The 19,452-nt window shown below is 51.2% G+C and overlaps 8 protein-coding genes across 8 annotated transcripts; 4 read left to right on the forward strand and 4 right to left on the reverse strand.

Annotated features, from left to right (window-relative positions):
- Window positions 1–1,515: 1,515 nt before the first annotated feature.
- Window positions 1,516–2,091, reverse strand: AYO21_07721 (hypothetical protein; the record flags this gene model as incomplete). Its single annotated transcript, XM_022657674.1, has 3 exons — window positions 1,516–1,632; window positions 1,710–1,834; window positions 1,926–2,091. 3 exons carry the CDS (start codon window positions 2,089–2,091, stop codon window positions 1,516–1,518), a joined length of 408 nt encoding a protein of 135 aa, XP_022509951.1.
- An 890-nt stretch (window positions 2,092–2,981) lies between these two features.
- Window positions 2,982–3,494, reverse strand: AYO21_07722 (hypothetical protein; the record flags this gene model as incomplete). The annotated part of the gene is made up of 1 exon (XM_022657675.1): window positions 2,982–3,494. The coding sequence occupies one exon, from the start codon at window positions 3,492–3,494 to the stop codon at window positions 2,982–2,984; it is 513 nt and encodes a 170-aa protein (XP_022509952.1).
- A 1,395-nt stretch (window positions 3,495–4,889) lies between these two features.
- Window positions 4,890–7,872, forward strand: AYO21_07723 (hypothetical protein; the record flags this gene model as incomplete). Its single annotated transcript, XM_022657676.1, has 2 exons — window positions 4,890–5,026; window positions 5,097–7,872. The coding sequence occupies 2 exons, from the start codon at window positions 4,890–4,892 to the stop codon at window positions 7,870–7,872; spliced, it is 2,913 nt and encodes a 970-aa protein (XP_022509953.1).
- An 880-nt stretch (window positions 7,873–8,752) lies between these two features.
- AYO21_07724 (hypothetical protein) lies at window positions 8,753–10,245 on the forward strand (the record flags this gene model as incomplete). The annotated part of the gene is made up of 7 exons (XM_022657677.1): window positions 8,753–8,956; window positions 9,015–9,164; window positions 9,267–9,277; window positions 9,372–9,651; window positions 9,718–9,751; window positions 9,844–9,865; window positions 10,032–10,245. The coding sequence occupies 7 exons, from the start codon at window positions 8,753–8,755 to the stop codon at window positions 10,243–10,245; spliced, it is 915 nt and encodes a 304-aa protein (XP_022509954.1).
- A 1,221-nt stretch (window positions 10,246–11,466) lies between these two features.
- Window positions 11,467–12,616, reverse strand: AYO21_07725 (hypothetical protein; the record flags this gene model as incomplete). The annotated part of the gene is made up of 5 exons (XM_022657678.1): window positions 11,467–11,506; window positions 11,557–11,874; window positions 11,927–12,330; window positions 12,392–12,471; window positions 12,529–12,616. 5 exons carry the CDS (start codon window positions 12,614–12,616, stop codon window positions 11,467–11,469), a joined length of 930 nt encoding a protein of 309 aa, XP_022509955.1.
- A 574-nt stretch (window positions 12,617–13,190) lies between these two features.
- On the reverse strand, window positions 13,191–15,227 carry AYO21_07726 (hypothetical protein; the record flags this gene model as incomplete). The annotated part of the gene is made up of 2 exons (XM_022657679.1): window positions 13,191–14,966; window positions 15,063–15,227. The coding sequence occupies 2 exons, from the start codon at window positions 15,225–15,227 to the stop codon at window positions 13,191–13,193; spliced, it is 1,941 nt and encodes a 646-aa protein (XP_022509956.1).
- Window positions 15,228–16,176: 949 nt separating this feature from the next.
- Window positions 16,177–16,544, forward strand: AYO21_07727 (hypothetical protein; the record flags this gene model as incomplete). The annotated part of the gene is made up of 2 exons (XM_022657680.1): window positions 16,177–16,345; window positions 16,408–16,544. 2 exons carry the CDS (start codon window positions 16,177–16,179, stop codon window positions 16,542–16,544), a joined length of 306 nt encoding a protein of 101 aa, XP_022509957.1.
- A 537-nt stretch (window positions 16,545–17,081) lies between these two features.
- AYO21_07728 (hypothetical protein) lies at window positions 17,082–19,135 on the forward strand (the record flags this gene model as incomplete). Its single annotated transcript, XM_022657681.1, has 2 exons — window positions 17,082–17,202; window positions 17,253–19,135. The coding sequence occupies 2 exons, from the start codon at window positions 17,082–17,084 to the stop codon at window positions 19,133–19,135; spliced, it is 2,004 nt and encodes a 667-aa protein (XP_022509958.1).
- Window positions 19,136–19,452: the final 317 nt, after the last annotated feature.

The following is a 19,452-nucleotide window of genomic DNA, read 5'->3' on the forward strand; positions in this document are numbered from 1 at the left end:
AAGGAGGATAAATCTGAGGAGAGAGAAGGAGGAATAATGTCCCCTCCTTCTCTCCTTATATCGTACGCTCCTCCGCAAGGGATACTCAATGTCTTCCCCTTTCTCCCTTGTCCTTCCTCTTTCGTACACGCCTTACGTTTCCCTTGCCTTTTGTCTCTCTTCCTTACCTTCCCTTGCGTACGGTGTCTCAGCTTGCCAGGATTCGGTATCCCTTGCACGGTACGTGCCTCGTCCAATCAGGAAGCTGCCCTTTTGCCTGTACAATGTACAGGCAAATTTAGCCAATCAGGAGGTGGCGTTAGTCCTGTCGTTAGTCTTGGCGCTGGTTCGTCAGAACCGAGCCTCCTTCTGGGTTCAACCCATCACAATCTAAGATAAACACGGTATTTTTAGAGCGCGTTTTAAGCCCGAAGAATTTTAACGCGTAATTATATTATAATTAGTAGACTATTCTATATTTCTACTATATAGATTAAGTTAGTTATACTATAACTAACTATAGACTAAGTAGGAAAGTTAGTAGACTAAAACTAGTTGAAATTGCGAGGGTGGAAATCTCGCGTTTTGTGTGTGTTAAGTGTTACAGAACTGGGCTGTTACGCAACCTGATTGAGGGACTTAGTAAGTCAGGAAGAGGAGTGACAAGGCCACGAGGCTGGCCAATCGGAGGATGAACAGCTTAGCTTCCCTGGCCAGAGAGCCAGCGAGCCCAGGTCCTCCTACTTTGAGCATCTGCGAAATAATACTCAACCTCTCTATTCCCCAGGATTCTGAACGAGTCGCCTTTTTTTTGACTTAGGATCTTTGACGCCTCGGTCTCGTAAACCATGGCATCGGTCGCTCAACCGTGGCTGTTCTCAAAGTATGTGCCCATCCACTCTTGTCTTTTCTTACCGCTTCACATACATAGAGACGCGACACGGACGTTGATGTTCACTCTACTCCAGATTCGTCGATCCCATCTTCGCGCTTTGTGTCGGCCTTTCGGCAGCTGCTCTTCGCATCCAGCGCGAGCAGCGCGAGAAATACCCCGAACAGGACTCAAGTTTCCCGGCACTGTGGCAGAAGGGCGTCAAGATGAACAAAGTTTACTGGGGAAGTGATTCTGCGGCCTGAGTGATGGACACATTCGGCATATTTCTAGCAAGTCGAAAACAGCCACACGGCAAGAGAGGGATGGAAGTGGATGGCGATGGTCATTTGCAGAGATTAATTGCTGGATCGCCACGACCTTCACACTGGGCTTACTTATGCGCATTCATTACGGTCGGTTGAACGACAGAGATCACGAGCGCACAGGCAGACAGGACGATGGGATAGCGACTCGTTTCTTCGAGAAGCTTTGTTCTAGCTCAAGAGTAGCCTCCACAAGTATCACACCTTTGTCACATCCGGAAACCCCTATTCTCTGTGGCAAGGCGATACGGACGAGTCAGCATATGGGATATAATGGTTCCTTCGGACCTTATCGACACCCACCACTCCTGATCCATCCAACTCTTGCCGGCTCTTCGCTCAAAGGAATGCAGGGACCTGCTGAGCGCCCTCAATTGGCTTCATATAGCTCACACGGTCTTTGACATAGAGCTCGGCCTGCATCTCATTGACATCTGGTTGATCTAGGCTTCCGGCCTGAATGGAGGGGATCAGCAAATCGTCTCCAGCACTCCCAACATCTCTCGCCATGCACCGAGAAAGTCAGCACTTACCTTAATAACCGTGTTCTCAGGCATGGCTTCCAGCTCGCAATACAGACTCGATCCGCACGTTCCACAGAAATAGTGCCGATTTATCTTGCCGCTGTCACCAACAACATCAAAGGCCTTGGGAGTTCCTATTTCGCACACGTTAGCAGGTCTGAAGTTGGCGGTAGGGTTCGCAGGGAAGGGAAGATGTGCTCAACGGCACTGATGCCAATGCCTTACCGGCTGTAACATTGAAGCGTTTCCGGTCAATGACAACGTTGGGAAGACCGGTTGCGCCTCCCCAGCGCTGACAGTCTTTACAGTTGCAGAATGCTTTCAGCGCAATGTCGCCTGTGAACTCATACTTGATTTGGCCGCAGAGGCAAGCGCCAGTGGTTGCAGACATGTTGATGATGGCGGGCTAGACGAAGGCTTTGGAGGACACAAGAGCAGGCGACAGGAATAGAAAGCAATGCGATGGACAAGGAGGAAGCAAAACAGCAGACACACAGCCTATCAGTTATGGACGGTGCTCTACTTGGCCTCATATACTTTGGAAATCAACCTAGGACCAAACGAACGCTCCTAATATCTATGACGAGGTACATGTCCGTTGGGGGCCACGTCTGCGATCCAATGTCCAACTACTCGTATGCACGGATCTTTTGATAGTCGGCTCCACGAGTACCTCGTACAGCAGGCACAAAAGCCAGACTCTCTCTCTCTCTCTCTCTTTTCCCTGAGCTAGCGCATGAAATCCAATCCTCGTGACATTGTTTCCACAGATCATAAAAGTACAAGTATGAGTACGAGTATGAGTAGTCGATTGTTTCAGCAACCGGTATCGCGCCACTCTAAACGAAAGACGGGAAGTAATGCGCGAGGAGCGAGGAGCGACTGATGATCAAAGAGAGCGGTGAGCCCAAGAGAGATGGATGATGCGAGATAGTTATTACAACACAACGTCAATCGGGGCGTGGGTCGTAAATTGCTACCTGATTTAGATGTTGGTGTTTCGAAGGTGCATGGCATGTCAGCCCCAGACCGACAAGCATGGATACTTCACTGACGTGCATTTTGGTCTCCTATTGGTAGACTTGCGAGCCCGTTTCACTCATGTTCTGACCACCTGTGTTACCTGTGTTACTTGCAAGTTCAGTACAAGTACTCGTTGAATCTTTCCCCCTTCAATTTGTGCGGCTATGGTCGGAGTAAGAGGCATGGTTGTTCCCTGTTCCGCTCTGTTCTTGGTCCTCCTCAGCTTCACGGAGCAGTCTGGTCTGCTCAGGGCGGACATCAGAAGCGGCAGGAAATCGCCTGGATGGACTCGGCTGCGCTGCCGCATCCACGAGATGCTGGTACGTCCGAAGGGGTTAGTAGCCACATATCATACTGTAGGACTTCACACGTTACCAGAAGGATCCAGTTGAACAGACTGGCCAGGGCGAGTAGTCCCGCAGCAACCTGCTCTTGATTCCGCCATGGGTCCACACATCGCCGCGTATATCCCAGAGTCCTCTCGCAGGCGGTCACGTCGACGTCGTGACTGGGGAACGGCCACGCCCGATCATGCAGCGAGTTGAACCCGCAACACCGGAGGGCGTTCTCTATTCCACGCACGGCATCCTCATTCTTGGCCCGGAACAGGCTGACCCATTGGCTTTCGATGCTGCAGGACAGGAGATCGGAGGGGACCGCGTAGATGAGGGAGAGGATGAAGAGAGCAAAGGGGAGAAATGGGAGGAAGTAGCGAAGATAGGGCGCCACGAACGTCAGCGTTCTCTTCCTCGCCCTCGCAGCGATGGCCATGACGACGGGTCCGACAAGAGTCGTGAGTGTACTCAGCACAGGGAGTGTCAGGGGGCATGGAAGGCTGAGGTGGACGATTCTGGCCCAGGAAATTCTGTAGAGATCGATATTAGACGTTTGAATCTAACGCCTGTCGACGCTAGGCGATGCTGTGTCTCTACTTACGCAGAGAGAATGATGGCGGCAATGCATAGCTTTCACATATGACATGTTAGGGCAGCCTTGGAGAAAACAGAGCTGGATGGGCCTCCACTCACCACTACTGAGATGAGGCTGAGGTATTTGGCCAGAGGATCCATGACGGGAGATGGGCGACGTGGGCGTAGATGCGCTTCTTCAAGGTAATTTTCTGGACAGGGGCTGCGCGGGGTCTATTGTAGAAAGAGAAGAAATCATGAGCAGCAAGGAGACTGGAAGAGGTGAGAGGGGGAATCAAATGCACTCATGCTCAAGGGAACAACAGCGCAGCCAATGTCCTTTCGCGACCCTGGATTTTTGTGTTACACAAGGAGGGGTTGTATCAGCGCATGCAAGTCCAATCCAAAGCATGTCTGGGGACGAGGCTGGGAACTGGACAAGGACATCATTGATGAAGAGGGGAACATGGAGGGAACTATCAGGTACATGTACGAGGAGGTGTTTATTTTAGGTATTCCAAAGGGGTATCTATGTAGCTCGATAGGTACCTATACTAGCATCAAGTGGGATGTATAACCTATCACTGCCTACCTGGAGTCCCTGTGCCCCACGCCCCCATCCCCAATGCACACCAGAGTCCAAACTCTAGAGAGGCCCGGAACTGCTCCTTGGGCGCTACAGGCATAGTGCGCTCCATCGCCCAATAATCGTCTCTCAACTCAACTCATTCCTTGTGGTTTGCAATCTTCAATATCGTCTTCTCACAACATCTATTCTGTTTCTTGTTTGTCATTCTCTCCCCTTCACCTGTAGGTATCATCCAAAGCTCTCTAACTGCGTAGAGAGCCTTTCATGAGAGAATAAAGGAATCAATAACCCACCCAATTACATGCTTTCATAAACCGTACCTTGTATCGCCATGACCAGAGATGTCTGTTCAAGCTGCCTTCAACTTCAATTTGACAATAGGAGCACAATAGCACATGTTTGCTAGCATGTGGTCAAACAGTGAATATCGTCAGGCAACAAGGCTGCGAGACTCCTCTCCACGCCTATAAGTATCCCTCCCTCTCTCATCTTTCCCATCTTTTCCCATCTTTCCCTGTCTTCCACGCCTCTTCTGCGCTACCCGCTAGCATCGCTTCTTTTCCATTTGTCACTCAGGATATCGCAACTATCAGTGGCTGGCAGCTGGTCGGTACCGTCTCAGTGTCTGCGGTTCTTCCCTTTCCTCTCAGTCTCAGCCAACTTCACAACATGTCGACGAGTGGCCGTGGTGGTCAGATCACTCTTCCCTCCCACCCCAGAGGTGGAGGTCAGGGCGGTGGTCGTGGTGGCAGTTCTCACGGTGGTGGCCCTCAAAGAAGCGTCGCCGGTCTCCCCGCTATCTTCTCGTAAGAACACCTTACCAGAACGTGGAGCCTCTTCCAGATGTTTGGAGCTGACCTTCTCATCACTCAACAGTCACGGCCCTGGTGATGCCGCCATACTCGATGTCAAGAATAGAGATCTTGAGAACGAGATCGAGAAAACCGTCCTCAAGCCATCCGCTTCTGGTCCCCGGCTCCCTGTCCGCCCTGGCTTTGGAACACAAGGATACAGAATCCTGCTCTACGCGAATTATATGCTTCTCGATTGGGGCAACGCCACGTTCTATCGCTATGCTCTCGATTTCGCAGTACAGGGGACTCCTGGCAGACAGATCAGAAAGAAAGACAAGCAGCGCTTGGTCACCCTGCTCATTGAAGAACATTTCGCCCAAAACCGATCGGGCATCGTGACGGATTTCACCTCTCTGATCATCAGCAACACGCAGCTCAATCAGCAATCGTACGATGTCGTCTATAGGAGGGAGGGTGAAGACACTCCTGTTGCCACGGCAAGACGATATCGCATTCGCCTGGTCCCTGATGGCGCCAATACTGCGTCAGAGCTGTTGACATATCTCATCTCGACCAACCCCAATGAAGTCTGTACTTCCAAAGACCGCACTATTCAAGCGCTGAACATTATCATGGGGCACAATCCGAGGAGCTCTTCACGGGTCGCATCTATCGGAAGTAACAAACACTATCCTAGACGGCCTCTGGAAGCCGACAGATCCTCCCTTGGTGCCGGGCTCACGGTGATCCGCGGTTTCTTCGTGAGCGTCAGACCTGCGACAGGACGCATTCTAGTCAATGTTCAAGTCAAATGTTCTCCGTTCTACAATCACGGCCCGCTTGTTAATCTCATCCAAGATTTCCGAGCTTCACGCGACCCCAAGAAGCAGGAACTTCATAGGTTTCTCAAAGGACTCACCGTGCACACTACTCATACCTCTCCGAGGAAGAATGGTCAACCCATCCCGCTTCCGAGAGTCATTTGTGGCCTTGCTACGAAGAAGGACGGCAAATCGCTTCCCCATCCGCCCCGTGTCCTCGAATTTGGCGCCGGAGCGCAGCAGATCCAGTTCTGGCTCGACAGGGAGGGAAAGTACATTACCGTCTTCGACTTCTTCCGACAGACCTACAATACTATCATCAACGATCCTACGTTACCTGTCCTCAATGTTGGCAACGAGCAGAATCCAGTGTATTTACCTGCCCAAATGTGCCAGGTTCTACCAGGAAACGCGTTTAGGGGCACATTGTCGACGCAGCAGACACAAAACATGACGCGCTTCGCTGTCCGAAAACCCGTCCTCAACGCGCAGTCTATCATTGACAAGGGCGTCGGCTTACTCAATATTGGACAGCCTGTCAATGCCACCCATAGTGCCTTCAATGTCAGCCTTACGCCACGGCTCATCGCCGCACCAGGTCGCATACTCGAAAGCCCCAGCGTCTACTATCAGGGAAAGAAGCATGTGGCAACTAAGCTCGGAAGCTGGAACATGCAGAATTTCAAATTCGTCGCCACCGCAAATCTCCAGAAATGGACTTGGCTTTTCATCAAGACCGATGGCTATGACGGCCCTTTGAGGAGCCGACTCGACCTTGAGACTAGCCTAACGGAGTTTACACAGGCACTACGTAAGGTAGGCATTACTTGCACAAACTGCTGCCCGGGCGAAGAGATCACTATCGAGAACAACACTGTCAATGAGACGGTAGACGCCGCCATTCACAAGGTCGCCTCTAAATTCTTCTCATCCTCAGACCAGAAGCCATTTCTCTTGGTTATTCTAGGTTCTAATCACTCCGACATCTACAACAGAGTGAAGATCAACTGCGACGTACGCGAGGGAATCAACAATGTCTGTGTATTAGCGTCCAACTTTGCTAAAAGAAACCCACACACCTTTGCCAACATCGCGCTGAAAGTGAACTTGAAACTAGGTGGATTCAATCAATCGCTAGACCCTACGAATCTTGGAATGGTTGCAGAAGGTAGAACCATGTTCGTTGGTCTTGACGTTACACATCCATCTACGGACTCGTCAGAAGAGGCGCCTAGCGTTGTCGGCATAGTCAGTTCGATTGATCAAGTACTGGGTCAATGGCGAGCTAGTGTCGCACTCCAGGAAGGGCGGAAAGAGATGGTAACAGACTTGAAGGATCTATTGAAAAAACACCTCGGGTTGTGGAAACAACAACACAATGGCCTACCACACAACATTATCGTCTACCGAGATGGGGTCTCAGAAGGACAGTATCCAGTGGTTCTTGATGAGGAACTGCCACAGCTTCAAGCCGCCTGCAGAGAGGTCTACACGCAGGCTACCCTCCCACGCCTCAATATCACCATTGTCAGTAAACGACATCACACCAGGTTTTATCCGACTCGGAGCGAGGATGCTGATAGGTCTACTAATCCGAAGCCCGGTACTGTGGTAGACCGGGGTGTGACTGAATCTCGAGTCTGGGACTTTTTCTTACAGGCTCATGCTACACTCCAAGGAACAGCTCGGCCCATCCACTATTTTGTGGTATACGACGAGGTCTTTCGTCGACATCATCACCAACGTCAGGCAACGTCAGCGGGAGGAACCCAGTTCGCGAACGCTGCTGATGTTCTAGAAGACTTGACCCACAATATGTGCTACCTCTTTGGGCGCTGCACGCGGTCCGTCAGCCTATGTCCTCCAGCATACTACGCGGATTTAGTATGTGATCGGGCTAGGAGGTATCTGCATGAGGTTTTTGAGGCCTCAGCGGCGGGCAGCAACTCTTCTGGAGGAGCGGGGAGGCAAACAGGTGTCAGTCAGTCCATGGTCACAATACATCCCCGGGTTTCGAACACCATGTTCTTCATCTGATGGAGAGGGCATCCTGTCTATGGGAGAGCGGCAGACACCGGGAAACAGTAGCCAGCGAGGAATTGCGGGTTCAATTCAGGACCATGTTTTGTATTCACGGTCAAGTGGACGAGCTGGGTGAGCTGGGTGAGCTGGACGTCATGGACGCGTGGTTGGCAAGTATCTAAACAGCAAGAATGACAAAAACAGTGTTTCGATTAAGTCTGAAGTCTGTCTCACACTCTTACACTCCAACAAAAACCCGGACAATTCCCACACTTGCCTGTTGTTTCTACTAACCCCTACCGCTGATGCTGATGGAGGAGGAATGATAAGCTGGAGGCAGACGTTTCCCCAATGCGGCGGTCCCCATCGACCTTCCTTTTTCCTCGTAGTTGGTTTACCCGTCCTGGTGTGAGTGGAGGCCTCTGGTTGGCGGACAAAGGTCGCCCATCCCCGAGCCCTCCAGCTCCGGTTCGACGAGTCGACGCCACCCTGACCTTGGTGGTTGCTGGGTCTTTGGGTGATGCAAGCTGCCCGAACAGGAAGGTGAGTAACAGGAATTCGTCCAACGACACAAGGGCTCTTACAACCGGTGCCCCAGTTCCAGACCTGGAGTTTTGCATTCGGCTGCTGGGGACCTCTGACTCGCACCCATACATAGCTCTTGAGCTGGACTTCTGCCTAGACTTATGTCACACACGTCGTTGCCTGGCATTGTTGGGATGTGGGATAGTATTTGATAGAGGAGAATTCATCTCGACTTGGTGTGTGAGTTTTATTTCTCGGCGTCCGCACTTAAGACATATGCTTCTCTGTTGTGGCATTGGCATATATATCCAGCGACGGCTCCTTGTGACAGTGTTTGAAAGGTACAACCATCGACAAGGCTACTTGGATAATGGCTACCTCAGAGGGCAAGATCCCCTTCTCACACCCCAGCTTGCCAAAGCCCTGCGAGACATGGTATCAAGTATACGGGGACCTCAAATCTTCCTCGACTGGGCGCCCGCTGGTCACGCTCCATGGAGGTCCTGGCATGGGCCACAACTATCTGCAGAATCTCCGCCGCCTTTCAGATGAGTACGGCATTCCCGTGGTATTTGTAAGTCTACCCCTAGGATCCATTGGGGGGGTGATGCTAGTGCTAATGACCGGAGCAGTATGACCAGCTAGGCTGTGGCCACTCGACACATCTGCGGGAAAAGAGACTCGACACGGACTTCTGGAAGCCCGAGCTATTCATCGCTGAACTGGACAACCTGCTGGAGCATCTAGGGATTGCAGAGTTTGACTTGCTCGGGCAAAGCTGGGTGCGTCTGCGTCTGCATTGCTCTTCTTCCTACAAGACTGCCCTATCCTTGCACCACAGATAACACTGCATCAACGTCGAGAAGCTAACCTCTGTCTCAAAGGGTGGGATGCTGTAAGTACCACGGCTGCCGCCGGCGCATGGCTTCAAATCCTTGATTGCTGGGGCATCCTACACTCGGCCAAAGAATGCTACTAACAACCCCCAGCGGCTCTATGTTTGCCATCCGGGGAAGTCCTGGCCTCAAGCGGCTCATCATTTCCAACTCACCTGCGTCCATGAAGCTGTGGGTCGAGGCGTGCAACAAGTGGCGGAGCGAATTGCCCGAAGACGTGGACAAAGCTTTGACGGAACACGAGGCGAATCAGACGTACGACGACCCAGAGTACAAGGCGGCTGTCGAGGAATTCTACAAGCGGCACGTCTGCAGGGTGTTTCCGTTCCCACAGGATCTTCTCGATACCCTGGCCAACGTGGAGGTAGACGATGTGAGTTGAAGGAGACTTCCGCTTACAGAACTGAGGAGCGTGTGAGGCTGACATGGAACTTTGCAGACTGTCTACTACACCATGAACGGGCCGAGTGAATGTAAGTCTTTTCTTCGCCTTTGGACGTTTTGATTCCATTTCCAATCCTGCCCATTATCGAGTGGCTCGTGTCAATACTAACAACCAACCTAGTCACCGTGATTGGAAACCTGAAGTGAGTCTCCCATTTCCGAATCCTCACAAGCATTTTGCTTGCCCAGCACGCAGCACGCAGCACGCAGCACTCTTGCACATCTCGGCGATATATGCTCGAGCCACATCATATCTGCATATCTGCGTGGTGTGTATACAACATGCAGCTTAGCTAACGCTCGCTAAAGGAACTGGTCCGTGGTCGACGAGGTGCACAAGATCTCCGTCCCGACCCTCCTGCTCAACGGCCAGTGGGACGAAGCCCGAGACAGCTGCGTGTATCCGTTTTTCCAGATCCCCAAGGTGAAGTGGTACACGCTGCCGGATGCGAGTCATTGCAGCAACCTCGAGATTCCCGACCGGTATATGGAGGTGGTGGCGGAGTTTTTGAAGAATGCATAGTGAGCTGGCGACGGGCCTCGTAGGGACTGACTGAGTCGTGGTTGGAACTATATGTTTGAGGGATTGACATACATACACACGTATATATACATATACATACATGACACGAATACGTGCATGTATATATAGTCCTGATTTGGCATGGGATATATGGAACGATATGGGAGAGACACATACATGCATATACCAATGGTCGAGATCTGTCACCGGCATACTTCTTTCGTAGGTGGTTCCTCATTCGGTTGGTTCCCGCTTGTGGCAGGGTAGGTCGTTGTGTTCAATGCCACATATACCTGATTGCCTTGTGGTCCGTTGCAGGGTGTCCTTCAGCTCCATCATTGGTGGATGGCTGGTTTCTTTGCGACTCCCTTCTGGTGAACTTGACCTACTCTCATAATAAAAGATCGCATGACGCTAATGGCGTCTCCTCACGGGTGACGAGCAAGAGGCAAGAGAGAGAAACAAGAGATGAGGACATACACATCATCAATCACAGGTACGCTGCGTCGTACCCATCAACATACACAGCGCGTATACTCACCTCAGCGATCGCTATACCAAGCAAGGCCGGACTGGCGAGCAAATATCTCGTACAGGGATCTTGATTTTGTTTTTCCGTTCAATTTTTTTTTTGGTTGATATCTGTCTTTCTGTCTCTTTCTTGCCTTTTTGTGGGGGAGGGAATTTTTTTGAATTAATGTCAAAATGTGGTCATAATGGTACATTTTTGAGAATGGCTTCGGTCTCGCGGCCTTGATGAGGTCGTCTAGCCCCTTTGCTCTTTCCCCTTCCGCTTCCCTTCTGAACACCGAAAGACCCTACGTTCGTGTAAAATCCTGGCCTGGCTTGGCCTGTGTGGAAGAAGAGGTGATGATGGTGGGCTGCCCGCCAACTAGCGCTCTCTGAGTTAAAAAAAAACCAGCAAGCCAGGAATGTAATGTATGTGTGTACCGAGTATGGTGAGCAGAGTAGAAACCGTCCGTCGGGTTGGCTGGAGGTCCTACCAGCCAGGAAAATATTTCTCCAGCGCTGAAGAGCCTCGCGTAGAGAACAAAACCCCCACAGATCCGATAGGGTTGTAAGCTGAAAGTGCCAGCCAGTATCTATCATCGTGGTGGTGAAGCATGAGGGTGTACGTGTGTATGGTGGGTGGACCCGCTTAGTCATGTCTTGGATAAGCATATCACTTCCGATGGTGGGTGGGTTGCTATCGGAGAAGATCTAGACGACCTTGCCAAAGGCCGGGATGAGAGTCTGCGCCCTAGAAAGTTGTTAGTATTCGATTAAAGACAAAGGAATGTTCGTACTTACAGCCAGAAGGAGAACACAAGCTTAGGGCCGGTCATCAACATCTTAGGAACGAGACCCTTGAAGAAGCTCGTAATACCCTCATTCTTGACCATGCCCGCCACGATTTGAAAACCGGAATTCCCGAACGCAGCACCCTGGATCCTGGTCTTCACTACGTCCAGAGGAGCACTGACGGTGAGGCTGGATGCTGCGCCGGCCACGGAGGCAACGAAGTTCTGACCCCATGTGGCCGCATTGTAATCTTCGAGCTTGAAGAGGTATTCTTTGGTAAACGATGATCCTCCGAACAGTGCAAAGGAGCCTGGGGCATTTCGTGCGCTTGGACATGTTAGTTGTCAAGTCTGGATAGTTAATTTGGGTCTGCTCTTACATTGTCCAGCCTATTCCCCTATACAACCCAAAAAAACCCTCCTCTTTGACGATGCTGAAAAACCCTTGAGAAGGGCTGCCTGGCTGTCTGAGTTGCATTTTGATTTTGAGCAGATCAAGGGGCAATAGGAGTAGAGCTTCCCCTATGCCGATGAGAGAGCCTGCTGTCGCGTTGAGCATTGCCTTGCCGGTCCCTTTGCCAAAGGCCTTGTCGAAATCTTGACCGTGATGTTGGGTCAGGTAGTCGCGTACAAAGGGCTGGCCACCGTATTTGTATATTCTCTGCAAGATTTTATAACCTGCTGCGTAACCCAGACCAGGGAAAAGAGAAGTAAACTTGGTGAGGACGGGGGCTGTGGCGGCTTGTCTGAAGACGACCGAGTTGAGCGCGGACAGCGAAGAAACCTGCGCTTATGTCAGCCGGCGCACTTCGATGGTCGAGGCCCAAATATGCATCAGTGCGTACTCTTGTTGGGTTATTCATCAATCTTTTCGCAACGGTATCAACGGGATGAAAGACCAGGAGCTCGGCAACTCCAGCACAGCCTGTATCGCCAATGCATCAGCTCCAGCTCGCACCAGCCGACGATGTATGTTTTTCACCTGATCCCAGTAACCGAGCAGTCCCAGATTCTGTCTTGTAGCTTTTACCACCTGCGCCCAGAGCTGGCGCCATAGCTGGAGGTGACATGGTTGGGGGGAGAGTATTCGGAGGAGTCGCGGCGCACGAGGATCGCGGACGGGCGTGGGCGAAAGGAAGCGTTCCAAAGACCAGGAAATGTCGTGAGAGGAGCTCGTCTATATCAACTCCCGTGTCAATGAATGAAACGGAGAGCAGTGAGGTCTAAATTTTTGGGCGCGGCAGAAGAAAACATGTGCTTTGGGAAAAAAAAGTTCGAGGCTCGATAAGACTGAGTCGGGAAAGATGAGTGGGTCCCCGTCTCCTTTGGGGAGTGGAGAAGAGAAAAGACCCTGATTCGATCACACAGTCGGCGAGGTCGGATATGAGGGTATAGGTCGTCCTTATCTCCGACAGCCTTGCCAATTATGGGGTATGTGCACCGCGTGAGCAAACCAACGAGGCTAGCGCCAAGGGAATACCATACCATACTTTGCCATCTTTCATTCATATAGCCATAGTCTACTACATGCTCTTGCGCTATGCAAATGCGTTTATCTGGAAATAACCACCCAACATTTCCTCCAACTCGTGGATGCATGCGCTGCCCATCAGGTTTGCCTCCTGTGGACGAATACAATAACACCTAAGTGATAAGCAGTTTCTTCTCCGCGGCCACTGGCATATTATCTTCCTCTGCTTTTCGTTTACCAAGTATTGAGTTAGAATAGTCCCCTAGGCAAGATGAATGGTAATATCGCCCTCCGACTTGTACTGTGTCTTTCCAAATAAAATCCTGTACTTCCTCGCTCCATTCACTTTTGAATGGCTCCTGATCTATCGGGCAAGGCAGGGACCGCATTACCGGATCCGCTGGTACGCGCACAAAGTCTTGCGGCTTCTTCTTATCAGAAACCCCGGCTCCATTTATTGGATGGCCGTTGGAATCCACTGGTCCAGCATCGTCATCATACTCTTTGCTCGCGATCCATTCTCGCTCATCCACATACCAACTGCGGTTCTGACCCCGCTTTTCTGCCTCCAGCATTCTGGCTTTGGTCTTAAAGTGCCAGTCGAGATGTCTGGCCTTCTTCTCTTTGCCAGCGTCATCTGACGTAAATCTCCTCCCACAAGTACTGCACTGATTGGGCCGCGCCGTGAGAAAGATGGTTATCATTTGGGGTCTTGGTATTCTGATTGAAGCTGACGTGAATTTGACTTCCGCAGATGTGTCTGGTGCGAATGTAGAGAAAGATGCCAGGGGTGGTGTGACCCCAGGAGGAGGCGTGGGGGCTGCAGATAGGAGCCCGGACGCCCGGAGCTGAGCTATGAGTGGGTTTTCCGTCGGTACAGGAGCGGCTGTCGCGGTATACTGAGGAGTACTCATGCCCGTTTGAGGTGGTGCATAGTAGCTGGTGGGCTGTGTCGCTTGCTGTTGATTTAGAGTGGTTCGAAGAAGCTCTGCGAGATTCGTGCTATTGAACAACGCAGTAGGCGGTGGCACAGGGCTTGAGCCTGGAGCAGTGATTTGCATTGGTTGGATCAGTGGCTGTGGAGGGGCATAAGGTGTATGCAGGGGGATGTTGGACAGCGGCGCCTGCGTCGGGGTTTGGCGACTCGTCGTCAATTTCTCCGTCATCTTTTGCAGGATCGTGTTTTGAATGTCAATTAAATCACTTTCAGAAGCATTGCCACTGTCGAGGATCTCTTTCAACGTCTGCAGACTAGCTAGTTTCCGTTGGGCCCCGGCATCCATAGGATGGGTGGCACACTCGATCTTAGCGTCGGTAGTCAGGTCGTCAATGTCAGCATGCAGTTTCTGCAAATCAACTGCGCTTGCAGTGACAGGAGCCGGCTGAGGAGTCGGAGGTAGGTACTGGGGTGTATGAGAGGGCGGAGGGGGCTGATAGTAGGGAGTCGGAGTCGGCTGAGGCGGGTATTGCTGGCCATAAGTCACTGATGGCCCCTGGGAATATGGTTGCTGGGGTAGAGCAGGTTGTGGTTGCGGACTTCGAATGTGTGAAGGGATGTTTTGAGCAAATTGAGACAAGGTTTGTGGAGGAGTTGGTGTATGACGGTATGGCTGAGCAGACGGCACTCTGGCAGGCTGGCCTTGGAGTGGAGTGGCTTGCTGGCGATGAGTAGGAGGCAACTGGCCCCGAAACTTGTTCAAACTGTCGACGATGGTCTGGGTGCTCGCGATGGGGAATACGGGAGTAGTGGACAGGGCGCCTGGGACCGGTTCTCGCCACGTCTTTAACATTTCTTCCAGCTTCCGTCGGACTGCAGCATCGACTTGGGAATATGCCAGCATAAAGATCTGGTGAAGGTTCCGGCCGAAATAGACCGTGTAAGGAGACCCTACATTCTTGGCGATAGAGTCCAAGACATACAGAGCTGGTAATTTGCGGGCTGGAGGTGCCTATAGAGCATTAGTCACACCATTGGGAACGGGCTATAGAGAGCGGTTTGCGCAGGGGCAGAATGCAAGAAGTGTTTGAAGATGCGTCTGACGTACCCTGTTGATATGGTTTTGCAGCACCCTTGAGATGGCTTCGGCGTGTTCGGTATTTTCTTTTGCAATCAGTGTCAAGTTTGAGATCTGGTATCTGTCGTTGGACACAAGATCCTCCAAAGAGTTCTTATAGTCTTCTGCGACCTCATCTGACGGTAGTCCGGACATGACGATAGAAGGAGATGGGAATCGCAAATGGAGAGTAAGAAAGATTGAAAGGTAGACGAAGTCCAAATCGGGACCCAGGACGGACTCGAGCTTTGGAGGAGTCAAATGGGCATGCGGCGAGGCAAGCAATGACTCTTTTGATGTCAAGCAGCGACTGGAGTCGTCAGACACGGGCGCGCCTGAGCAAGGTAGACAACAAAAGGAAAACGTGTCGTGGTATCTTTTGGCTATCTACAACCATTCAAAGTGACACCCGGTATGTTTATTTTGATCCCTCCTTGCGGCTTCAGTCCAATTCTCCAGCACCCAGATTCGACGGCGATTCACTCCAGATAAACCTTCAGGGTCTTCCACTCATAATTTGCTGTGACAAAGCAGATGAAGTATAGGCACAAGACCAGTATGGGTAGGCAATCGAGACTCGAGTTGAGAAATGAATGGGCCGCGGAGGAGAAGGCGAAGGCTGGTGTGAGTCGCTCGTTGACCATCGACCGGACACTCCGAAACTGCAGATGTACTGTCTCAATACTGGATCGACCACATTATCAAGGTGGAGAGGACGAGTTATAGGACAGGCGCGACGATGATGGAACCAGAGGGACGAAGTGGTGAGACGAGCAAGAAGAGAGAACCAAGAGGAAGAAGTTTGGAAGCAGATACCAGCAAATGAGAAGTGGAAGCCGAATTGCCGCCTGCGTCAAACTGTCGGGTGTGGCGGGCTGGCTCCGGATCTGGCAGGGAAAGGGACCATCCAAGCGCAGTCACAGGAGAACAATTGCGTCAAATCCGCAGTCGTCTAATACAGTCTCCCCTGCCATTCGAATCTCCCACTTGCAAAAATCCCGTCTACTTATTGCTGTCTCATCAACTCTCTGATCCAATTGTGAAAGATACCTGCTCCGGCTTCCCCGACTTTCGACTCTTGCGAACACACTCTCGAAGCATCAAAATGCGCCTACCGCTCATCTTCCTGTTTGCCTTCTTCGTTGCGGTCTTCGCCCTGCCTCCTCCGCAGAAACCCGTTGTGATATCATTCCCAGACGACACTCCGTCTTCAGTCATAGACAAGGCAATCGCTGAGATTGAAAAAGATGGTGGTATCATAACTCATGAATATTGTGAGCTCTCCTCCATTTCACCGCCCATATCTACGCTGGGATCATCACTAACTCTGTGATAGCCTTGATCAAAGGATTCGCTGCTAAAGTTTCAGAAGTCACTCTCAACAAAATCAGCGAAATGGCCCAAGCATATTCGCCATATATTGAGGACGACTATGTGGTCAGCATTGACGGCTCGACAAATGCCGCTCAATAGGAAGCCGAAGGAAGGAGGAATTTCCGGGGATTGACGTGCATACGACAGTGTCTTCGATCACGAATGGATATAGTATTATGAAATGGAGGAAACGAAATTGTGAATATCATGGGCACGACTCCCGCAGGCACAGGTTTCTTGCTTGGGTGACACTGCATCGGCGCACGGGATAGAACATGGCCTCCCTCACTCATTTAGAGATGTTATCGATACATAATTGAACAGAATTGACATGCCGTCTCTTCTTAAATGCTTCTTATGTCGGTCTTGCCGGATCTGTAACCTCTGAAGAATGTTTAACACTGATGGAGTGAACGTGTTGGGATGGACACTTCAATGGTCGACGTCATATTGTTGATTCCCTCGTGCCTTTGGTGCCTCCACAGCCTTTGGCGGAAGCACGCGCCCCCAAAGGCTTTTCGCGTCCTCACTATCGCTCAACCTGAAACCATGGGGCCATTCACTGTTTCCAGGCTTGTCGCAGCTCGATAGCAGAGCAATAATGAAATGCTATCAACATAAACATATTCCTCTGCCATGGCGACCGAAGAAGCCATTGCCGCCGGGCTCATCGACTGGATCAACAGTCTCGCTGTTGCGGACCCTGTCTACACGGTAGACGACTTCACCAATGGCGACATCATATGGAAGGCTCTTCGTATGTTCAAGTTGTTTCGACGGTCGCGTAAGTTTTCTAATCTTTTTCAGAGCAAATCGACCGCTTCAGCTTTCCTGGTAAACTACCAGAAGACCCTGAGACCGATCAATGGATCAACAAGTGGACCAACCTTAAACACATTTACGATGCACTCTCCATCTTCCTCGTGGAAGAATGTGGGCAACGACTGCCTTTGCCTGGTGGTCGGCCTGACCTGAAGGCTATTGCCCAATCCTCCTCGCTCACCGACACCATCGCCCTCCTGAAGCTCCTCGTGGTGGCAGCCATCAATTGCGCCGACCGTATCGATTACTTGAAGCAGATGCAAGAGCTGGCAGAGTCAACCCAGGAGGTTTTGATGCAAACGGTACAAGAGGCAGGAGAAGATGGAGGGGAAGACGACGACCCAGGTGCAGAAGACCTGAATGATCAAGCACCCGAAGAGCCGCTCAGCTCTCCTCGTCGTTCTACAGAGATGGAAACTGTTCTTGAATCGGAAGAGAGGCTGGGAAAAGTCATCGCAGATAACCAGCGAATAGCCCACGAGAAGCGAGAACTACAGAAACAGCTTGATGAGTCGTACTCCCGGTATGAGAAACTACAAGAGCGTTTCGACCAAGCTCAGGATGATCTAAAAGAGACGAACGACCGCTTGGCTGCCATTCTTGCAGGGAAGTCCGACATTTCAACCCGGCCACTGGACTCCAAACACGACACCCTGATTGCGACATTGGAGAACCGTGTCCTCGAGGCTGAATCCGAGGTAGAGGAGTTGCGGAAGAACAACGAAGTCCTCAAAATTAAGGCCGAGAAGGCTCAAAAGCTGCAGGATGACTACGACGAGATGAAGATTGACCGAGATCGTCTCGCTCGAAAGGCAAATACAGCAGAGAAATATCGACAAAAACTGGAAGCTAGCCAGGATCTGGAGAAAGACAACACGAACCTCAGGGCTAAAGTGACAGAGTTGCAGAACCAACTCAAGCAGTCAGACTTTGCTCAAGCAAACTCGAGTGATTTGCATCGAGAGATTGATGAATACCGTCGTCTCTTGCCCAGTATTGAGCAGGAACGGTACGAGTTGAATGAGATGAAGAAGAGGCTTGAATTTGATTACCACGCTCTCGAAGCACGTTATCACGACGCTGTCGAACAGGTGTCTCGCCAAAATCATGCCTTGGAAGACTTGCAAAGCAGATTGCGTGACTACGAAGAAGGTATCGCCCCTGCACCAAGAGAAGAACGCACTCCGGACCCGGTCAATAGAGACTTTGAGCGAGAAGAAGCAGAATTGGCCGAGTCAGAGGCCCGTCTTGCCGCTGCATTACTAAATGGAGGGTTAACCTCTCCAACGGCCAAGGATACAGATCTTGGTCTCTCAAAAGAAACAGAGGCGAGCATTCCTGGCCTCGAAGATGAGGAGAGCATCTCGGAGGACGAGCTGAAAGCGATTATGTCTGCTATGCGGGCGCAGGCACAAGCTGGAACGGCCACAGAAAGGGAATCATCTCTGCGCGCACAAAAGAAATTGATTCTAGCGATCGAGCAACAAAGGACCAAGAACAAGCTCCTACTCGACCATGTGCAGAAGCAGGACCAGACGATCAAGGACATGCAGAAGATTGAAATTGAGAAAGAGTCCCAGGAAGTTAAACCAGATGCCATACCTCCCAGCATGAAAGATGTGGCAGCTAGCTCTTCCCCCCTACTTGATGAGGAATCCGAGATAGAACGACTCACAAATCAAAATATCATCCTCCAGCGCGAACTCAAACTTATGGCGTCGGCCTGGTATGATCAAAATTTGCGGCTTGCGAGCGCGAGCTCGGCTGCGTCAGGGCGGAATCGAAGAACCGGTAATGCTGGTGAGCCCCGAGGATTTCTGGGACGGCAAAGGCGCAAAGTTGACGCCGTCGCCTTTGGGCGAATTTGAAGAAAGAGATATTTGAGCTAGAGTATGGGAATGTCCGGCCTTCCCTGAAGAGCTTTGCGTCCGGACCAAGGGTTGTGCGATGGGATTGGATGTTGGCACAGTTTTCACACATCACCAATATTATATCCGTGGAAGCTGGTTGCTCTGTGCCCATTACTACAAAGCTGTGACTTCACAATCAGGCCTCACCATTGAGGAATTGGCCGCCTATTGACGTCCTCGGTACCATAACAGGAGAAATATACCAATTCCACCGGGAAAGGTCGTGCTCTGGGCTTCCGTTTGGGGATTGCGCTTTCTTCCCAGTGTCCGCTATA

Source organism: Fonsecaea monophora, assembly GCF_001642475.1.
Source record: "Fonsecaea monophora strain CBS 269.37 chromosome Unknown Scaff62, whole genome shotgun sequence".
In the NCBI taxonomy this organism is placed as follows: Eukaryota; Fungi; Ascomycota; class Eurotiomycetes; order Chaetothyriales; family Herpotrichiellaceae; genus Fonsecaea; species Fonsecaea monophora.